Source organism: Dipteris shenzhenensis, chromosome 6 (assembly GCF_047967505.1).
Source record: "Dipteris shenzhenensis isolate YYH24624 ecotype China chromosome 6, Dip_SZ_1.0, whole genome shotgun sequence".
Classification (NCBI taxonomy): domain Eukaryota; kingdom Viridiplantae; phylum Streptophyta; class Polypodiopsida; order Gleicheniales; family Dipteridaceae; genus Dipteris; species Dipteris shenzhenensis.
The window spans coordinates 2,653,125-2,675,705 of record NC_141601.1 but is presented as its reverse complement, the minus strand read 5'-3'; the positions used below and the strand labels follow the sequence as shown (position 1 = coordinate 2,675,705).

Here is a 22,581-nt window from a genome sequence, read left to right as displayed (position 1 = left end):
GACTACGGCAGGAGCCCCCCGAGTCCGTGTGGCTGTGGCGGATCCTGCGACTCTCCCGACAGTGATCGAGATCGTGACAGATGCCGGCAGCATCACCCAGAGCATGGTAGTCACCGGACAGCCAGGGCAGTGTTTGAGGTGTCACGGCTTCGGGCACCTGGCGGCTGTTTGTCCACGCTTCGCCAGCTCTTCTCGACCCCCCCCGCCCCCCCCTCTCCGCCCCCTCCCCCCCCCTCCGGGCAGCCATGCCAGGAGGAGCAGAGGCAGCCGGAGCCCGGACCAGAGTTAGTTGGCGGCTGGACTGAGGTTAGAAGGAAAAGAGGAAAGAACAAGAAGATTTCTGATAAAGGCAAAGAGGCTGAGGTTACCCAACCTGCAGCTGCACCTCAGAGACCTGACAGGCAGCCGCCCCAGGGACCTGGGAGAGCATCTTCTTCGACGGTAGCCCGCCCTCCACAGACTCAGGTCCCCCTCTCCTCCTCTCCCCAGCCTCTTCCCATTCAGCCCTAGGCCATCCCCCATCTGCACCCCATTTCTCCCGACCTGCAGCTTCAACCCCCTCCTCGTCCTCCTCAGTCTTCTCCCCCTCCTTCTCAGCCCCAGTTCCAGATGCATCCCCATCCCTCCCCCCCCCCCCGCCTCTTTCAGCTCTCCCGCAGAGCTAGTTGCACCGACGGTTCCTCAGCTGAGGGCAGCCCCAGCTCCCCCTCCTCCTCCTCCTCCACTAGTCGCCCCTGAGGAGTCTGTGTTGCCTATTCCCCAGCCTCCTCCCCCCCCCCTCCGCTGGCAGGACACCCTGAGTCTACACCTTCACCAGAGCAGGCTTCTCTGTCCGCTAGCCCCTCAGTAGCAGACTCCGACGGGCCTCAGCTTCAGGAGAGAGAGCTCCCCCGCGACTTTTACAGATCTGGCCCCTGGGACTACTTGGATGTGGTCGACCTCGGGACTTTCCCTGCTTTCCTCGACATCAGTATCTTCCTGCTCCGCAAAGGGGCGGATGGGAAGATAGCCGCCGTGGCCCCCAGGGATGGCCCTAGCTTTGCTTTCACGTTCCTTAGCGACGGCACCGAGACCTGGACAGACGACTCGGTCTGGGAGGCTCTCAGGGAGCAGACACATGCTCAGGTTTGCTCCTGGATAGGCCCGTCTGGTGGGCAGCTTCTCGAGACTCAGTGGTCCGAGGGTGACGTGCGCCTGCGGTGGCGTTGCGCCGCCAAACGCTTCAGACTGATTGTGATCCTCAGGTCCCCCCTGTCTTGGCCCCTCCACCAAGATGTCAGAGCCTGGACCCCTCAGAAACTCCGCGCTTTCTACGGCATGACCACCTTAGAGATCTCGAGCTGGCTCGAGAAAGCTTTCGTTCATGGTACCAAAGGCCTCTCGCCTTTGCTGAAGGTGTTGAAGGACGGGCAGGATGACCCCGCCTCCCCCTCCAAACCTTCCCATAAGCGTCAGCGCCTCCACTCCGAGATGTCAGCTTCTTCTTCGACTTCGACCGCGAGCAGACACAGCTGTTCGCAGCCTCCCAGCCCTCACCATGAGCCTACACCTCGTTTCCTGGAATGTGAACGGGTTTCACTCTTCTGGAACTCGTGGTCCTAGGAAGCTCATTTTGAGACAGGAACTTCAGCCAGCAGTGATAGGTCGTTTGGATGTACTTCTGCTCCAGGAGCACAAGCTTTCTGCGGCTCACTCCCGCAGATGCGGGAAGATTCTCCCTGGACGTTCTCACACTTATTGGGAGCCCTCGATCGGCGCACTGGGGAGGAGTGGTGGTGTTTGTACCTCCGTGGGTGAGCAGCTAGCCCAGGGAGTTTTCGGTCATGGCACGTTGATACCAAGCCGTGCCCTTTGGGTAGGCCTGGAACTGGAGGGATCCAGAGTTGGAGTCCTCAACATTTATGCTCCCACAGATCTCCGTTGTAGAGCCACCTTCTGGAGGACACTTACAGGGATTCTCCCAGACATGGATTCCTGGATTGTTGGAGGTGACTTCAACAATCTGGAGACCTTGGAGGACCAGCAGGGCAGAGGACCGGAGTTTACAGGTATGTCTCAGGCAGAGCAGTCAGCTTGGGACTCTTTTATCTTTGCGACAGGAGGAAGGGACAGTTGGCGAGACCCGTCCTTCCGACGCTGGCACGGGAGCTTGGACTTTTCGTGGGGCTTCCGCAGGGAAGGAGGTAGACTTCTGGAGAGGCTGGATAGATTTTATGTTAGTGATTGGGCCATCGGGAGAGGCGGTCAGGCGGGTATAGTTCCAGGGACGACACTGTCCGACCATGCGCCTGTGTTCTTATCATTAGATTCGGCAGCTCAGTCCCTTCCCCCCCGCTCATGCCGGATTCCTGACTCCATTTTCTCGAGGGAGGATGTGCGCAGCAGTATTTGCAGTCTTTGGGACAGAGACTGGGGCGAGTGCGTGGATCTGGTTGGCTCGGTGGCGCAGGCTTTGCAGGAGTCCAGCCAGATCTGCCAGCTCGTAGCCCTACAGGTTCGATAGGATTGGTGGGGCAGAGAGAGAGCTCTTCGGAGGGACCTCGCCTCCATTCAGCGACTCTAGCAGGCTTCCCCGGGCTCGGAGGAGCTTCGGATCCAGGCCCTTCGAGCCAGAGTCCTTCTGGAGGAGACACTCCAGCGTCGCTCAGAGTTTTCCTATCACGCCTCTCTCTCCTTCAAGGCCCGGAAGGGTGACCGGATGTGCAAGGAGTTCTTCAGGACGCATGGCAAGAGCTGCAGGTGATCAGCTTCGGAGTCTCAGGACAGCGGATGGTCACATCGTTACGGATCCGGGGGCGGTCTTGGGGTTGGCCACTGACTTCTACAGGACCCTCTTCCAGCAGGAGCCGCTTGCCCCTCGTACTCGACGTGCCCGTGAGGAGGTGTGGAGGCACACTCCATCCCTGGTCCAGCCTAGCATGCAGGCGACGTTGTTGGCACCGTTCACCATGGATGAGATGTTGGAGGCCTTGATGGCCATCGACGGACAGAAATGCCCAGGTGAGGATGGGCTATCCCGGGCATTCTTCACCTCCTTCTGGGACCAGATCCATCAGCCCCTCCTTGCAGCTCTGCAGAGGATTTTCAGCAGCGGTCAGATGCCAGAGAGCCTTTCCTCGGGACTGATTTGCCTCATCCCGAAGGGAGGAGATAGACAGGAGATCCGTCAGTGGCGCCCGATCACTCTCCTTACCACTGCCTACAAAATCCTCGCCAAGATGATCAGCGCCAGAGTTCGGCCTCTACTCCCAGACCTCATCCATGACACTCAGACAAGCTTTGTCTAGGATCGCAGTATCCTGGATAATGTCTTCACCTTTTCAGAGGCGGCGGAGTGGGCTCAGCACAGCGGATCACACCTTGTTATTCTACTTCTCGACTTTGAGAAGGCCTACGATCGAGTGGATTGGTCCTTTTTGGAGCGGCTAGGTTTCCCAGCAGGTTGGATTCAGGGTATCTCAGCTTTGTACAGGACAGCTTCTAGCAGGGTCATCATTGGAGGCAGGATGGGTGAGCGCTTTAGCTTGGAGAGATCAGTGTGTCAGGGCTGCCCCCTTGCTCCTTACCTGTTTCTCTTCTTCGTCGAGGCTATGACTTACTACCTTCGGGCGAGGTCTACAGGGATCAGGGGTGTTCGCCTTCCACTCCGGGAGGACACGGAGCTTTTGGACTCGGAGTACGCAGATGATACAGCCCTGTATGTCCAGGACGATGAGAGGATGCTAGAGAGGGTGCGGATGGCCCTGGAGGTCTTCTGCTCGGCCGCTGGTGCGAAAATCAACTGGAATAAATCAGTTGGTTTTCTCACAGACCCCGGGGCGTGTTCTCAGTGGGGGAGGTTTTTGGGTTTCAGATGGATCCCACGGGGACAGATAGCTAGATACCTTGGTTTTCAGGTTGGCCTAGACATCACGCCAGCTCAGCAGTTTCTCCCGGTGCTAGACTCCATCCGAGCTGGCTTTCTGGAGCACTGCTAAGCTTTCCCTTGCAGGTCGTGCCCTGGTAGTTAACCAGGTCCTCCTAGCCACGGCTTGGTATGTGGCTTCCTGCTGGTGTTTCTCGAGATCCAGCGTGGCACAGCTCAGGAGGCTGGTTCGGAACTTCCTTTGGTCCGGGGAGGATGGTCTCAAAGATACCAGAGCCAAGGTTGCTTGGCAGACAGTCATTCTTCCGCAGGCTGAGGGTGGCCTGGGGGTCATCGATCCAGAGCTTCAGAGTCAGGCCTTGTTAGTCAAGCTTGTCATCCGCGGTTTGATCCCGGGGGGGAAGACGTGGAAGATGTTACTTCAGCAGGGAGTCGGTTCTTGTGTCCCGCGCCGAGGTGGAGAGTGGCTACCGTCCCTCAGGTGGATCTTCACTTCTGCCCCGCTCACTCAGCCCCGTTCCCCACTCGTTCGTAGCCTCCTCATGGTTTGGAGGCGGCTCCGCCTTAGTCTCATTCAGTCCCCTCCTAGCTGTCAGGAGGAGATCGATCGCCAGCCGCTTATCTGGAACGGTCAGGTCAGAGATGCCGAGGGCCTTCAGTTGGGGGAGAGATCACATATCAGGTGGGATGGCTGGATGAGGGGGCCAGCCCGGTCCCTTCGAGTTTGGAGGGATACGTACAGACATCTGGAGACGGCTGATCTTGCAGACGCAGCTGGAGGTGCACGTGGAGCCCAGGCGAGACGCACGGAGATCGACGGCGCGATCCCAGCTGATTGGTTGGTTCCACCTGAGCCTCAGGTCCTCATGCCTGGTGACGCCCGTTGGCTGGGACAGTTCACCCCCCGTGGCCTCCCACTGGTGATCGCAGGACGTATGGATGACTCCTCTATCTCCTTCTTCGCGGTTTTTGGGGATGGACGACTCATGAGAGAGGATGCGCTCATCGACCCCCTACTCCCATGGCAGAGGGTTCGGGTCGTAGGCCTTTTGGGGAAGGTCTGGCGTACCGATCCTAGCATCGAGCAGGACCAGATGCAGCTTTGGCGTCTCTGGCTCTGGGAGGGGCGGGCCTTGTCAGAGCTTGATTGGGACCCAGGAGAGTGGTGGTGGCCAGAGATTGTGACAGGACATGGGCCGACCTCCTTCTTCGCCTACAGCACGACTCTGGGCAGGCAAGTTCTTGGGAGGATGCAGAGCCGCCCCTCCACCCTGCGGCCCAGCTGGTATGCACAGGGTATTTCCAGGTTCTTTTTGCAGGCCTTTTGGAAGGCCTTGTGGGAGAGCTGGCGGCCGCGGAAGATCTCATACTTCCTGTGGCTTCTTGCCCACAAAGGTCTTCCAGTGGGGAGCTGGTTGCGGCAGATAGGCCAGGACGGATGCTGTCAGATTTGCCATGAGGATGAGGAGTCACCAAAACACTGCCTGTGGAGCTGCACTCACGCCCAGGAAGTGTGGAGGTGGACTTTTGGGATTCTTACTCGCGCAGCACCAGAGCTAGGATTGATCACTTGGGGCGCGTTCTGTTGGTGCAGCACCGCACCTGGTCTTCATCACTTATTCGAGGCATGCCAGCAGGACCCCACTTTCCTTATCACACAGGGGACGTGGGGGCCGCTCGAGGGTATCCCACAGCACCTAGCAGAGGCTGATACAGGAGTTCGGGAGAGGCAGCCAGTCTGGGAGATTATTAGCAGCATTGCAGGGTGGCACATCTGGACCTCGCGCTGCGCGCATATCCTCGGTGGCACCTCCTTATCGACTGGCCAGATCATGACGGAGATTTGGAGCGAGATTATTCATACCCTCAGAGGCCAGTGGGACCAGATTCAGGGAGATTCCCGGGCCAGTCGGGAGAAGCGGAGACGCTTCCTCCGGGCTTGGGACACACAGGGCCTCTTCTTCGAGCAGACTTCGCAGGGCCTTCAGTGGCACTATTCACCACCCCGATGGCTGTTCATTCACACTCGCCTTATCCCTCCATGAGAGTATGATTTATTTTGTTACCTTTTAGGGTTGTGTCCGATTTGTGAACGCAGCCCGTCAGCTACAAGCTGACCTTTTGTATCTTGTTCTCGAAGTAATATAATTAGCACTGTTTTTTCGGCAAAAAAAAGTCAGCCATCTCTCCCATATCCTACTTGGATCATCTCATCCATGCCTCGGCCATCTCTCCCTCATCCTAGTGGGATCATCTCATCCATGCCTCAGCCATCCTCGTATCTCACCCAGCTTGCCCAATCGCCACCTACCATCCTACCCCACCCTCCTACTTCTATACCCCAGCCTTTTTAGTTTCAGCTTGGGCGGGGGACTAGCTGACCCACCAGACACATGGGAGGCCCCACTCATAGAGGTACATAGTATAGCATGAGAGGTGGAGTTGACTCGCTTCGCACAGGAGCAAGCCCGCTACACCCAGGAGCTGGCTCGTGTTATACAGGAGGAGGCTCACGTTATTCAGGAGCAGGCTGGCCTCATCCAGGGGCTCAGGTAGGATGTTTTGCAGCTCCAAGAGGAGTTCACCACCATCCCGTACAGTCTCTGGGAGTACACCAGTGTTTGAGGCGCAGATTGCGAGCATGCAATCCGTCATTGAGGAGACATCCGGATGGGTGGATGTGGCCAAATGTGAACTGTGAAAGCAATTGTTTCAGTCACTCTCATGGAGCAGCAGCAGAGAGCCAGTAAGGCTCTCAACTAATTACCACTAGTGGATTGCCTGGTATCATAGTCTCTAGCCCAATCTGAATCATTGTAAGCATGCATCTGCAAGTCACCCCCTTTGGGAAACATCAAGCCATAAGACTTTGTGCCTTGCAAATAACGGAAGATGCGTTTTACAGCCTGCCAATGTGTTGTCTTTGGGCTGTGCATATACCTGCTCACCTGAGATACAGCGTACTGACTATCGGGCCTAGTATTGCACAAATAAATGAGGCATCCAACAGCCTGGCTGTAAAGTGTGACATCCACTGATTCACTTGCATCATACATAGTAAACTTCAGCCCCGGCTCCATGGGTGTGGTTATAGGCTTGCAATCATGCATGTTGAACCTATCCAAGAGCTTCTGTACATACTTGGATTGAGACATAACGATGCCACGCTTATCTTGTATAAACTGGGTTTCCAAATAAAAATTTAACATGCCCAAATTTGTCATGTCAAATTCAGCTTTCAACTCAGCTTTGAAATTTGCAATTATTTCCTCATTTGACCCTGTGAGCAATATATCATCTACATAAAGAATGATGACCAAAATACCCCCCCCATCCTTCTTGATGTAGAGGGTGCTTTCTGTGGGACTATTATGTAACCCCTTACTTGCCAGGAATGCATCAATCTTGGCATACCATGCACGTAGAGCTTGTTTCAGCCCCATATAAAGCTTTGTTTAGCTTGCAAACCTGAAGTGCTTTGCCAGAAAGTTCAAATCCAGGAGGTTGTTTGACATAAACCTCTTCCTGCAAGTCCCCATTAAGGAAAGCTGTTTTTATGTCTAACTGATGGACATTCCAAACAAAATTTGCAGCCATGGCAATAACCGACCTTATGGTGGTCATCCGGGATGTAGGAGCAAAAGTCTCCTCATAATCGATGCCCTTCTTTTGTGCATAGCCTTTGGCAACGAGCCTTGCCTTGTACCTGTCAATGGACCCATCTGGCTTCCTTTTCACTTTGAAAATCCACTTGGTACCAATGACATGCTTACCTCGTGGCAAATCCACAATGTCCCAAGTCTGATTTTTTCCAATGGACTGCAATCCATTGTGCATGGCATGCATCCAATGCACATTATCCTTCATCAAAAGAGTCAGGTTCTTCTTCATCAAGAAGAGTACTTGCATAAGCTGTCTCAACTGAAAGAGCCCCCCTTGCGTGCCTTACTGCACTACGAGTCCTGCCAGGCAATGGGGCCTCAAGCCTACTCTCTCTGAGAGTCTGTAGCAACCAATTCGGAACTGTTTTGGCTGCGTGTATCTCTTGAATTTCTTGCAACAACTTCATCCACACCCTGTGGAGGTACAAAATCAGCTTGTGGCTGAATCGGGGCATGTGGATGAGGAGGAGGTTGCTGTAAATTCTGATTTTCAGCATGAGCCTCAGGTGGGGAACCAAATGCTATAGGAAGCATCCCCTCAAAAACATCATTTGAAGAAGCTGGAATTGTAAATTTAGCATGTGTATGTGCTGAATTTTCTGAAAATATAACATCTCTACTCACAAAAATCTTGCGAGAAGCAGGATTGTAGAGACGATAGCCTTTTCTTTGTGCACTGTACCCAACAAAAATGCATTTAAGTGCCTTATTTGTGGAAACTCCACAGGCACGTGGGCATATGTAACACACACCAAAAACTCTGAAGTGTTCCACTAAAGGCTTTCTCCCATGCCATGCCTCATAGGGAGTGATTGTCTTTAAAGCCTTTGTGGGAGCCCGATTCAAAACATAGTTTGCACACATGAGGCCTTCGAGCCAAAACCTGTGAGGCAACTTTTTACTGGTAAGCATGCATCTATCCATCTCCATAAGAGTGCGATTTTTGCGCTCAGCTTTGCCATTTTGGTGAGATGTAAGCCTCACTGTAAGCTGATGCGTCATACCTTTCTCCTTCAAAAATGCCTCAAACTCATGAGACATATACTCCCCCCCTCTATCTGTGCGAAGTGTCTGCACCTTGAGTCCTGTCTCATTCTCAACCATAGTCACAAAGTGTTTGAAATGCATAAACACTTCTGATTTTGCCTTAAGATCATAGACCCAAGTGTAATTGGTGAAGTCATCTATGAATGTAACATAATAGAGATAACCACTAAAAGCAGGTGTTCTCATGGGACTGCAGACATCACTGTGAATGAGCTGTAATTTACGTGTAGTTCTCACTACACCATCCTTCTCAAAAGGAAATCTATGCAAAGGAGGCAATGCATCAACCATAGCATGCTTCTGAAGTGTCATTAAGCTGCCATAGCTCATGTGCCCATACCTGGCATGCTATAACTCCGCATCTGCATCGCAGTAGTGGGAGTGCTCATTGAAAGTGCAAGATCGGATCTTTTCTCATATATGTCAAGCTGAAAAACACCTCGATACAAAGTGCTAGACAACATCAAAGCATAGTCATCTTTGTCTCTGACTGCACACTTAGCATCATCGAATATAACCTGAAATCCTCCTCTATTGAGAGAGGATATTGAAAGCGAAATCTTCTTTATACCTAGCACATAGAGAACATCGGAAATTCTGAAATCTGTGCCATCAGTGGATGTGAGGATAATGTCCCCCACTCCGCACACTGAATAAGAAGAATATTTGCACAAGTCACCTTCTTTTTAGTAGGTGGAGGATGTAGAGATGCAAAAAGGCTCTTCTTAGAAGTGATGTGCTTGGAAGCACCGCCATCAAAATACCAAGTATTCAGTGTCTCATTGATAGTGAGAGAGCACGCATCCTTTGAAGGATCATAACTACAAGTCAAAAAAGCATATGGATCATCATCAATAGTGGCTGTAGTATTTGAACTACCCATTGAAAAATCTGAAATGCAAGACAAAAAGGCATAGTGCTCTTCCACAAAGTTGGCTGTAACATCGCCCCCATCATGTGCATGAGGAGCTGATGCATCTGACACAACCATACCTGAATCCCTTTTCTTTTCTTTAGCTATGCGCTTCTTGCATTCACCAATATAATGACCTGGCTTCTTGCAGTAGTGACAAATGCCCTTCTTTTTAGGCTTATCTGCATCACCCTTAGCCTTATAGGAGGGCTGATCTGAATCAGCTCTATGCTGATGTGCGAGCTGATTGGCATGTTGCTTTTGCTACCCTTTTCCCTTGGGCTTAAACTTAGAAAGCATAGCATGCTCGCCAGCCCGTATTGCTGTATTTATTCGTGTCTGCTCTTCCTGTAACAGAAGTCCTACCAACTCGTGAAAAGAGAGAGGATTGCTGCCCCCCCCTCAATGACAAATTCAGTGAAGTGTGGAAACCAAGATAGGACTAAGGAAGAGAATTCAGAGTGGTGGTAATCATCTTTGAATCTGGAATAAGTTCATAAATATTCAGCAACTGCTCCCTCAAATTTCGAAGCTTTGTGAGGCGAGTATTGATGGAATCTCCCTCATCCATATGCGTAAGAGATAGCTCGCTCTTTAGGAAGGAAACTATGGCATCATTGCTGCAAACCTACTCTCTAATATCTCCCAAGCTGCCTTTGAGGTCTTGCATGACCGAATGCCAGGAATAATGAACCTCTTGACAGAAAGAGAAATCACAGATAAAGCTTGTGCATCCCTAAAATCCCATCTTTTTTGCTCTGCTGTGGGAGCCACTGGAGCAGCAGCTGCTCCAATTACTTGTGCTGCATTTTGACCTCTACCCCTGCCTCCAGCTGTAGGAGTGACAAGTGTAGCCACAGAATCTGGCCTTGCTTCATCTCCATTGACATAATCCCAAAGATGTTTGCCAACCAAGATGTTGCGAACCATACAACTCCACAAGGAGTAGTTGGTGCCATCCAACTTATCCTCCTGTGTGAGGACTCCAAACACCTCATTGGGGTTGTTCTGAGCCATTTTTGCCAGATAAACTAAAAAAACACAGCCAATTGAACAACTCTCACACACGGACAATGTCGGAAGCCCGGGGAGAGAAGCAGATGCTCTGATACCAAATGTGAGCAAGAGTGATGAGCAAGAGAGAGAGTGAGCTGAACGTAAGTGTATTGAATAGTGGACTGAAATGAAGTGAGTACAAAAGAGAATTGAGGGGTTTTGTCTATGTGACAAAACCCTATCTTATCCACTAACCGTAGTTAGAGATTAGACTGTGGCTAAGGGGAAAAACCTCATAGAGGGAAACATGTCCCTAACCTACTTATTACAATACATTGGCCACTGCCTACAATATGATAATAATTCTAACAATACAAGTCACTGAGGGCTGAAGCAAAGGGTTCACTAAGACCCTTGCTGAGAACTGAGAACTAAAAACTGAAAGCAAAAGTTAAAATGCTAACATGCTCAGCTAGTGAACAAAATACTAGAGTAGCAAAGTAAGAGAAGCGTGTCAGGCGCTCAGGGCTAGCACTCCTATTACATGCTCAGGTTCCATATATCCAGGTAACCCGGTGGCACTTTGATGAGATGTGAGAAGCTCTCGTAACTGTGTCAGTCGAGCTGTCTCGCGACGTGGGGGAGGACGTGGTCTCCTCGATCTCTGGATCTGGTGGGCTACGTCAAGGGTGATGCCTCGTCTTTGGCGGTCGCCTCTGAGAAGGGATGAGTTACCTCTGAGAAGGGATGAGTTAGACCGGACCTCGATCGTGTGTACTCTGAGCTCTCTTCATGTTGCACGTGGAGTGTGTCCCTCGTCTGGCCGCATCGTGGCGGACACTCCTACTACTGATCCACGATGCTCTCATCTCATCAAGCTCCTCTCCCTCAGCTACACTTGCAGCTAACTCAGATGCATAGAAGTCTGTAACAAAGTCTGTGATCTGTCGATGGTGACCTGTGGCATCAGTCCATGCTGCTCTCTAGCCTGTCGCATCAGTGTGTCTCTTTGTCGGCGCATCTCAAGCAGGTAGAGCCCAACACAGACCTGATCGTGAAAATGTATCAGCCATGTGAGTGGGCCAAAGCCATGTCCCTCCTGAAAGAGGCAGTGATATCGTCCTTAGATCTCATAGTAGACTGGGCAGACACATAGAAAATTCTCCTCCGTCTCGATCTCCCCCATTTGGCATAGTGTGCAAGTCCTCTGCTCTCTGGGTATGCCTGCAGCTCTCCCTGCCTCAATCCGCAGCTAATGTGATGAAACTCGTAATTGACCAATGGAGATCCTCAGTGCATGTGAAACTCTCCTGTCCTCAAGATATTGAGGTCTGATGACAAGACCGTGCCCTGAGATCCTCAGGAAGTGATCATGGTAGAATTGGATCTTGGTGGAGAGCTTCTCTCCCCTCCAAGCCCTAGATGTATGGAGCTGGAGGAGGTCCAACCGTATGATATGGTTGATCTCATCTCGTGGGATCATCTCGGGTGGTGCGTCGAGATTTTGTATTGAAAGGGGGGAAGTTTGTCCATCTGAATGCCGTGACTACCTAACCATGTGGATATCCGTGCGTACCATGCCGTATCACCACCACTCTCTGCTAGTCGCTTGGAGGGCTATAATGCTAACCTCGGTAGTCTCCACTGGGGTAGTGCCCAAACTCTCTGGAGGAACGTCACTGTTTGAAAGATGGCATCAACCTGGAGAGGGGTCATGGCGAACTCTGTTTGTATAATCTGATGGGGGGTCGAGGGTTTACTGCGAATCATCTTGGATCCCACGGTCACCTGTAGTCTCTCAAATCTCTTCCACTCTGTCGCTGAAATATTACTCCCCCAAAAAGGTGCTGCATACATGGCAGTCGGTCTCACCAGCGTGTCAAAGAGCCAGCTCTTTGTCGGGGGTTCTTGGAAGTGTGCCTGGAAGCATCGCCTCTCTAGTCCGGCCAGAGCACCCCGTCCTCGTGTGAGTCATGCCGTACCTGCATGGATCATCGTGAAACCTGGTCGAGTGAACAATATCCCCAAATATGTGTAGGACTGCACTATCTCCATAGGCTCGCCACAGAATGTGAAACTATGGTGATGGGACATTGCTTGCAAGGTGCATCAGTTGCAAGCTGCCAGAGCCAAATCGCCATTTGCCAGGAGCATCCAGAGCCTGCGAGGGGAAATCGCCATCAGCTAGGGCGAGTTCCAGTGCATCCAGAGCCTGCTAGAAAAAATCACACCTGATCCAGGAGCTTGTTGCAGATTGCGATTTCTGCCAAGGTGTCTTCTTCACATTGCGATTTGATCTCCAGGTTTTCTGGGCTGTTCCAGGTGGCTAAGACTTGTTCCAGGGCTGTTCCAGGTGATTGTGACCTGTCCAGGTTGCTGTTGGAGATTGCAATTTGCTTTTCAGGCTGTCCAGGCTCTGCAGGGAACTTGCGATTTGATTCTGGGTCCAGAACAGACGACAAAATACAATCAAGCTCGCATACATTGGCACTGCTGGCATCAAGCCATGAAATACTCACTTAAGGAGAGTTGGAGCTGTCATCCACTACATAGATCACGGCAAAATATAGGAGAGAACCGAAACGTGTGCATGAATAAGATGCAAGAATCACGCACACCGTCAATGCTCATAGGCTCCTCCAATGATCCATGCATGCTGCCAAGTGGCACAAAGCCTACCAGCCCAAACTTAACCCATGCTCAGGTTGTATTCATTCCAACAAGTGCTCGACCTGCAAGCGAGAGTTTGGCGGAGCTCCAGTACAAAAGCTTACGCGAAACATCTCTAGGATTGGGCTGAACTGCTGCTCTGCTGAGATGTCGATGCCATCTTGCCAGCATATGTTCCACGCCGTCTCCCCTCTCGGGATCCACCAAAAGCCAAAATCCGCTCCCCAATCTTGAACCTCCTGGATCTCCTCCTGGCCTGTTAAGAAACCAACAGATTTGGTTCAATTTATGCGAGCTCCGGAAGCCTCGCAATAAATGGACAGGGCTCCTCTGACCCTCTCTAGACTGGATGCTGAGCCGTCCACATAGAGCGCTGTATCATCTACAAGCTCGGAGTCTAGGAGCTCCTACTCCTACCAGATCAGAAGCCTCATACCTGTAAAGCCAAGTGCCTGAGAGCGCATAAAATAGCCCAGGGCCTCCACACAAAGAGGAATAGATAAGGGGTCAAAGGGCAGCCCTGTCTCACTGAATGAGAAAGAGGAAAGGCCAATCACCTGGCTAGAGCTGCCCACATAAAGAGCTGAAACCCCTCTAATCGATCTCTCCGAGAAGCCAAGTTTCTGCATAGTACCCTCCAAGAAGGACCACTCCACTCTGTCATATGCCTTTTTGAAATCGTTGGTGAGAGGCTGCGCCTCCTCTGTGGCCCAGTTCATTGCCTCCCAGAAAGTGAAGATATTATCCAGGATGCTACGCTCCTGGACAAAACTGGATGTTTGGAAGGTGGGGTCTCAAATGCAGGCTCAAGACCTTAGCCAAGATCTGGTAAGCCGTATCAAAAAGGGTGATCGGCCTCCACTGACGAATATCTGATCTGTGTCCCCCCTTCGGAATCAGGTATATCCAACCTGTGCTTGGTTGACAGCCCGGAACCTCATGCACACTCGTGCTGTTTGTCATGAAACATTCAAAAAAACGAATCACAAACGCCCTTTAATTTAATTCCCGAGAGGGGAATGAATTTTTGTCGACAATGATGAGGCAGGGTTTTGATGGGCCCCAATCCTTTTTTCCATTAAAAAAGGAGAGAGAGATTAAAAGTGGTAATCGATTGGCTGAAAGCCGAACGTTTGTAGTTCTCGAACCCGTCTTGCTTGCCTTGGTTTTGCACCTTTCATACAATTGAATGGTCATTTGGTGGTGCTAGCCATCCTCCAATTTTGGGGCTTAATGCTGGTATGTGGCATTTATTGACTGATTATTCGTTAGAGATGGGCCTTTTTGAAACTTTTAAAGCACCAGAAGCCTGTTGTGAGCACAACCAAGATTCCCAGCGGAGTTTTTATGTGTGTTCTTGCTAGTGAGAGAATTTTCAGCTGCAGCGAAGTGTCCGCTAGCAGCATGGTGGGCACACCGGGGCCATTTGGCTTTTGCCAGCAGTGAAAGCATGAATCGCCTACAATCCGGAGTCGAAGATCTCCTGGTAGGCTAACCTGAGTGAAGTGGAGATATACTCCTAGAAGCATTGAAAAAAGATCGGAGTCAAACCGTCCTCTCCGAGGCACTTCTGGGCTGGAAGAGCCTGTAAGGCCTCCCACCAATCCTCATCATTGAAGGGCGCCTCTAGACATCTGCTAGGACTCTGCGAAACAAATGAGGGAACCTGCTCCCAAACCGCCTCTCTAGCTAGAAGAGTGGTGGGCGAAGCCTCCTTGGACTGAAAGAGCTGGTGGTAGAAGGCCGTGGTCATCTTGAGGATCTCCTAAGGGTCTGTGTGCATATATCCCTGTGAGTCTTTAAGTCGTTGGAGCTAGATCCCTGCAGACCATGGTCCTGTGGTCTGGAAAAATTGCCCGGTCATCCTGTCACCTTGCTAGACCCATCTGACCCAAGAAGAATGGCAGGAGAACTTTGCTCTACGCAAAATCCTTTAACTCCAATCGTGCACGCTCCAGGCGGTCCCTGAGCCAGGTCCCTGAGCCAGTGAGACCCCGGATCTTGCTCTCTGAGTCTCTCGAAAGACACTAGGTCTCGGTGAAGAGCTTCCTCCCGCTCTTGAAGAGTAGCTCTTCATCTAAGAGCCTGGCATTGGAACTCCCGATTGCTCCGTTGAATCCCCTCAGCCACCCATGCCGCCCACCCCTCGTCGGGTTTGTCCTCGGGCCATCTCTAGAGCTCTACTATCGACTGCGCAACCTCCACCTCCTGTAGGAGATCATCTGGTATATGGACCCCCTTTTGGGGGAGTCCACGATGGGTCTTCTCCAAGTGAAGAACCGTTGGAGAGTGGTCCGACATCGTAGTACCGGCTAGAATGCCAGTGGAGCTGCCACGGAGTAGAGCCCAATCCCCAATATAGAATATGTCTAGGTGCTCCAGTAGCCCATCATGCCGCCATGGAGTAGAGCCCAATCCCCAATATAGAATATGTCTAGGTGCTCCAGTAGCCCATCATGCTGCCGCCGGCCAAAGGAGAACTACAGGCTGCCTGGAGGCTTGGCAAACTCAGGCTTGTGCCATGGAACCTTGTCGCTGATCACAAAAATGAACTGCTCCTAGGAACTCCTCTCCCTAGCTAGCATCTCTGCGAAAGAGGCTCCTCCCTACTTATCCTCCATGAACTCTAGGTTGTCGAAGTCACCTCCACCACACCATGAGTCCACCTCTGGGAGGCTATCTGTGAGCCACCGCCAAAAAGCCGAGCCGTGCTGTCTGTAAGTGGGTGCGTACACATTCAAGATACCAATCCGGGCCTCTCTTGCTTGAAGGCCCATCCACACTGTGCGACTTGGAATGAGCTTGCTCTGTGCAAATACCTCTGAGACCACCGCCTAGGATACCAATATGCATACCCCTTTGCTCCTGCCAGCTGCAGGGGATCAAACCTCTGGGCCCCTCCCAGGGAGAAGGCAGTGTTGGTGTGTGATGTCTGCTGTTGAGAACATGTGCACATGAAGCAAGAGGAAGTCAACTGGTCTACCTACCGGATTCCGTTGCAATTCCCAATGGAGAATCAGATACTGCGGCTGGCTACGCACACGGTCATGAAGCCTGTGCACATTCCAACTCTCAACTGCCAAGCTCATGAAGATGGGACGGCAACGAACAAGGCTCGCCTGTGCGTGGGAGCCTGCTCTAGGAAACTTGACTTCAGCGACTTCGTTAAAGGTTTGGAGGGAGAGTAATCTGTATCCGTGCGCCGACGAACCAAGGTAGCCATTGGTTTAATCCCTACCCTCTGTGCCCAATACTACATGAAAGAAACATCTACGCCAAAAAGGTCAGCGCACTGCTGAAGTGTCCAGTAGTGGGGCTGTGTGAGTACTACCTCTGGTGAGAAGTGGATCACTGCTACTGCCAAGCCTAGCCTTGGCTTCGCTGGGGAGAGCCAAGCTGAAAATACACGGAACCATTGTGAGTGAGCCAAAGATCGTCATCCACTCGTCCATCATCTGGTATACATGTTGCTCCATCATCACATAAAAAGGCTCTAGAGTCCACTCCTCCACCCTTGTGGAGGCAAAATGGAGGATCCGAACCAGGTGGGTGCGGAATCCTACCGCACGGATGTCCCCTTTTCGGGGCTCCAAGATTAGAATGCTCAATTCAGGGGATCTCCAAATAATTCCAAGGTCCCAACCGCCATAACTTCCTCGGTAGAGGCCTCCAAGTACGCATGCAGAGGCTTGAGAACTGAGCATTGGAAACCGCTTTCCCCTGAGGTATGAAAAGAAGAAGTTGAATCCTATGTGCCCAAAGGCCCGACTTGCTGCTGGGGAGAGGTCGTCGCAGTAGCCTTTGCCTTGCCCTTGCTCGCATATAAGGGTCCACTGTAGAACCTCGCAGGGTGCATGAGGAAGAGGCCCTGGTCGAGGCTTTTGCTATCTAAGGAGATGGACAGGGGGATTGGGGGGGGGGGGGGGGGGGGTGTGGCGGGTTTGGGGGATGGGGGAGGAGGTTGTGCGGGATCTGCCACTGCCGAAGTAGAGGTCGCTGCGGCGATGGCACTTGTATCCTCTGAGTTGCAGCCTGTGAGGCTCCTCCGAACGCTGAGGAGGGTGAGTTGGGAAGGCCTTAGATGGTTACCAGGTCCACCCCGCACACACATGGGCCAATTCTGGACTTATACTAAGACACCTTGGTGGCCACTTGGAGGAGCATGTAGGGATCGTTATCGTTCTTGAATTGTTTGGTCTCCTAGAGGTTGGTACATTGTTTGTCTTTGATGTTTATGAACCATGCTTGTCAAAGGGTTTGTGAGGATTCAACTTTCTTTCAGCTATTTGAGCCAGTTTAGTGAGGTCTCGAAGAGTGGTGGGGTTAAACATCTCAACTCTTACCTCACTTTTGGTTTTTAGGCTGCTAAATATCTCTTTCTTCTATCTTCCTCACTCTTTTCGGGCAACTTTGAAAATACTTTCCAAAACCTGACTGTAAATTCAGCATTACTCTCATTGTGAGTTTGCATGAAACTTTCCCAACGGAAGGTCAAGTTCTCTTCATGCCTCGGTGGCTTGAATGTGGCTTTCAGCTATTCCACAAAATTAGCTCATTCAATTATAGGCTCTCTCCCCCTTTGTAACAATGGCTACCACAATAAAGCATTCTTTTTTAGAGGCAATGTGGCAAGAGCAAGCTCTTGATCGGTGTTGTCTTGATGGAAAAAGTACAGCTCAAAATGGCAAATTTTTATCCGCCTCTCTTCATCCTATTTAGGGAATTCAATCCTCTCTTGTGGTTGGAGCTTGACTATTTTCAGACGTGTACTTAGATCTTTCTTCCCAGAATTGAGAATCCTCTTGGTTCCTAGCCTTGTCATTATGGACTGCTCAATCGTATTACTAAGTTGAGAAACCATCTTATCAATGGGAGACTCTTCCTCTCTTTTGCTTGCATTTGGATTACAATCCATGTGCGTGGGATTTTGAGTTAAAGATGTAAACCCATTACCTTGCTCTTGGATGGGCTCATTCCTCCCAAAGAAGAACTCTCTATCAAGAGGCTCTTGTAGGAAAGAGGAAGGTAATTTTATTCATGGGTCATCATAATAAAGATGTGTATAAGTTTTAACTAATTAGAGGGGGTCCTTTTTCTTCCACAAATGTGACGACTTAAGGACGCATTCACATGGGGGGAGTCACACCGTTAGGGCAACCCGTTCCCCGTCGAGAGTGAACATTTCTCTTCAGATAGGCTGAGGAATTTTTTTGCCAAGCCCTTGCCTAGCAAACCTGTTTTTCGGGTGGTTTGGTCGGATTTGCAGGTCGCAGCTCTGCATGGTTTTGTCAGGGTCTTCGAACGCCGGATCTCGTGCCTTCTTTGCAAAATATGCTTTGTCCTCGCACATTGGATTTCGTACCTTCTTCCCTTTGTGCCAGATTTTGTGAAGCTCTCCGTGTCCATGCGTCGAATTTCGTGATGGCCTCCGTCTATTGCGGCAGATTTCGTGGACCTCTCCGTGCCTTCGTATGCCTGCGTGCGCACCCTGCTTGTCACGTCTTTCCCCCTCGTTGTCGCATGTCTTTTCACCTCTATCAATGGGCAGCCTCCTTTGTTTTCGTCTCTTCAGTGGATTATTGCTGCTATGATACCGAATGTGAAGAAATCACAATTCTCAGAATGCAAATGTGTGTAATGCATGCATAAATTTCATGTTGATTAGACCTTTAATGTCGGGAAGGGCGCCCTCATGAGAATTCTTGTTTCCTGTTTGACCAATATGCAAGGTGGGAGAGCGAGGTTACGTATGCATGCAAGGTGGTAGAGATAATGATCAGAAGGAAGGGGGGCTATCCCTTCATTAATTTCGCTTGATATCACTCAAGGTGCATCTTTCCATTTAGACCAACCCTTAGTCTATACTCATGCACCTAATATTTTATGTACTCTATGCACCCTTCCCTTTCCGGGACCTAGACACGTGGGTGCACTAATCATTTGGCAAATGTTACATAGTTTAGCGGTACCATATGTACCGCTTGATCGATCATAAATACAGACATATGCGGCACGTAATAATGCTCTAATGACTATTAATTAACAACATAATCATTTCTCTCGTCATGACAATACACATTAAACTATATATTAAGACTTCTAGTGACCATCTCTATGTTGCCTCTGGAGCACTCGGCTATTTTAAAAATTTTGAGAGTGTATTGCAAGATAAGACTCCTTCTAAAATGGGAACTTTAATAGGCATTTGCATTCTTTGTAGGTAGGATCTGATTCAGCTCAAGGAGCAGGTTCACCAATAATGTTTGACGCCATGAAACGAGTTGCAAGATTGTTGGACAGTCCTGTTTTGAGTGAAGGTATTGTGGAAAGGGCGATTCAACGATCATTCCTTGGTAAGTGTTTGTAATTTATTGTAGAGTTTTTTGTATTCCATACATTGTATTCAATGCCATAATTGAATTTTATTCTTGGTGTGCGGAGACTTTGATCTATGAATCAAAGTGGGAAATACTAACATTCCCAAAAAGTAGCCAAGTGAATTTCCATAATTGTGAATTGATACCTTTGTAAATCACATTGGACTTTCGTAATATGAAAGTCAAGTAATTGTGAATTGATACCTTTGTTCCCCCCCCCCCCCCCCCCTCCCCGCCCGAAAAAGGTAAATTCTATCAATGCTTTAAAAACCATACAACTAGCTTCCAAAAGGGCTGTTGATGAAAACAAAGAAAAGAAACAGGTTGCCAGCTACAAGAATAAACACCCGTTTCCGGATCTCATGGCTCATTGCCTATAGAGATTCTGAAACAGGAGCTAGCAGCCATGATGGAGGTCTATAAGCCCAACGAATACCCCTTGTGGAAAGGGTGTAGAATACGCCTGCCGGCCATGTCTGGCGGAAGCGATCTCACCTCTTGATAGTCGCTCTGGAGCCTGCTGGAGTACCGTGCTCCAAAATGGTGCGCAGGGTGAAGATGATATCCTGCCAAATGGCTACCAGGGTAGCTGGCCAATTGTGATCCTTCGTTGATTTATCTTTTAAGAATGCATATGCCCTGGAAGCTACCTTATGAAATATGTGTGTAAGGCCTTGCATGTGCATTGTGTCGATATTGAAGAGATTTAAGAATCATTCGAACCCCAGATGCCAGCTTATGCTTGGGTACTGATGAAAACATAAGCAGAGCTTTGCTTACTAAATTTATTTTTATTTTTCTCATTTACTGTCTTAATTTTTGTTTGAAGTCGTTTACAAACTCCCTTCTTTCCGTTGTTCTTTCGCTTGTTTATTAAAAATTTTAATTGTTAAGATTAGTCTTATGAAAGTATATATTGAACATATATGAAGACTGATTGAAAATATACGTATGATGGAAGGCTGATTTTTTTGAAAAGAAAACTTTTTGGGGCAAAAATCTATCTTTTATAAAGCCCCAAATGTGTTTTGTATTTCTCCCAAGCATTTGCAAACGTTTGAAATGTGTTGGGATTCCAAATGCTTGGCAACTCTGCTGTTTTTCGGTGAAGAGGGAAGGGCAAAGTTGCAACTGAGGAGTGAGCGGCGCATCAGTCTTGCTCAATTGAACCCGTATTTAGTACTTTCTGTTAGGATATGTTTAAATAAATTTAATTGAATTTGTGCAGAAAACAGATGAACCAAGCGTGTTTTCTTTTCGGATCCATACACACCTTAAGCATTTTTTGTAAAATTGTCTTTGTAGTATCTGCGGATATGGCCCATGCATTGCACCCTAATTATCCTGAGAGGCACGAGGATCATCATCAACCAAAACTACATGAAGGCCTTGTCATTAAGCATAATGCCAACCAACGATACGCCACAAACGCAGCAACTGCTTTCCTTTTCAAAGAGGTGGCCAAGATGAGGGGAATTCCAACTCAGGTTAGGGCTGTTCCAAAATATTGCTCCTGAAATCTAATGATCTCAGATAAATGGATGTGCTTTCTGTTGTAATCAATGTTAGACAGGTGAAACTACAGCACATTTTACATATCGGCTACCTATATGTTTCTTTTAGTATACAATGCGGTCTGTTGTGAATGCAGAATTTTGCTGTAAGAAATGATATGGGCTGTGGTTCAACGATTGGACCGATTCTTGCATCTGGGATCGGCATCCGCACAGTGGACTGTGGCATGCCACAACTTTCCATGCATAGGTCTGCTACTTCAGCCTGTGTCATCGTGTTGTTACTCAGTGATGTGTTTTTAAATTACGTGTAGTCATGGCTTACATCTTTGCCCAAAATAGACATGGATGACATGCTGGGAGTAATTTTGTATCTGTTAATAAGAACTGCAATGTTGTGGAAGGTGATGAACTGTTTTTCCCCCAGGACAATGTTGCATTGTTGCTTTGCTGGGATGGACACAAGGCATAGCTAATCTAAGGAAACTGTTTGTTTAGAGACTTTCAAGTGTGGAGCTAAGATGGGAAGTGATTTTCATAACTGGCTGCGTTGCTTTGCAGTGTAAGGGAAATTTGTGGCATTGAGGATGTTGACATCGGGTACAGGCATTTTAAAGCTTTCTTCAAGTTTTTTACGATGATAGATGCTCAGCTGTCGATTGATGGCTGATACAGGTTACTTTTTGTGTGCTACTTTCATGCTGGGGAAACAGCAATCTCTCTATAAGTGAATACATGATACATATTGCGGATGATTTTTTGTCTTAGATTAGTCTCCCTAATTGATTCTTTGAAGTGGTAAATTTTGTACTTATAAATATTGAGGGTGGGTAATAGAGATAATCCACTTCTCGGAAATTTGTAAAAGGGCACTCCAATGTTTCTGGAGTTCAAGGATACTGTCATTATGTGAAACTCAAGGTGAGCCTTGGGTTGTTAGATGTATAAGAGACTATGATTCTTTCATTCATGAGACACTAGAAGCATCAAAGGTTGCCAATATGCATGGGAAATTGGTGTCATTGGGAACCTTGCTTTCTACGAATGAAATCTCCTGCAGAATTATGGTAGGGAAAGGAAATGACCTCTTAGAGGTTTGTGGTCAAGGAAGCTGCATTCTTCTTGTCCACACAATGGAAGGTTGAGTTCAATATGTTATTCTAAGAATGTTGTGTTCACAAATGTTTGATATTGGGAATTCTTGGAAAAATGCAATGGAAACTTGCATTGCTAATTGAAATTTACAATTTGCAAATGCCTTACAAAAGAAGAAGGTTGAAATCATATGAAAAACCTCCATCATTTTCATCAAGAATTAATAAATAGATCCATTTGAAAAATAAAAGAATAGAAGTCCATAGAAAAAATAAAAGATTCAACCACATAAGCAGTATTTCAGCAATGAGAATATTGGAACACAATCCTTTTTATTCAGCACAATTATAGCTTAAAAAATGATAAGTTAATGACTAAGATATCTAGTCATAAATGGCATGATATGAATCAAAGTCATAATTTATGACGTGTTAGTTGCCAA

General features: G+C 49.1%; 1 protein-coding gene across 3 annotated transcripts in view; it reads left to right on the top strand.

Annotated features, from left to right (window-relative positions):
• Positions 1-22,146, top strand: part of LOC147900638 (putative aspartyl aminopeptidase) — a 65,984-nt gene extending 43,838 nt beyond the window's left edge. Inside the window, exons 7-11 of one of the 3 annotated variants that reach the window (XM_087375658.1) lie at positions 19,374-19,506; positions 20,836-21,017; positions 21,182-21,294; positions 21,472-21,524; positions 21,589-21,651. In XM_087375658.1, the coding sequence (XP_087231784.1) occupies positions 19,374-19,506; positions 20,836-21,017; positions 21,182-21,294; positions 21,472-21,520 (477 nt within the window). In that variant the 3' untranslated portion in view covers positions 21,521-21,524; positions 21,589-21,651. Of the gene's footprint in view, positions 1-19,373; positions 19,507-20,835; positions 21,018-21,181; positions 21,295-21,471; positions 21,525-21,588 lie in introns of all 3 variants that reach the window. The other 2 variants (XM_087375657.1, XM_087375656.1) reach the window with 2 other exon arrangements.
• The last annotated feature ends 435 nt before the right edge of the window (positions 22,147-22,581 follow it).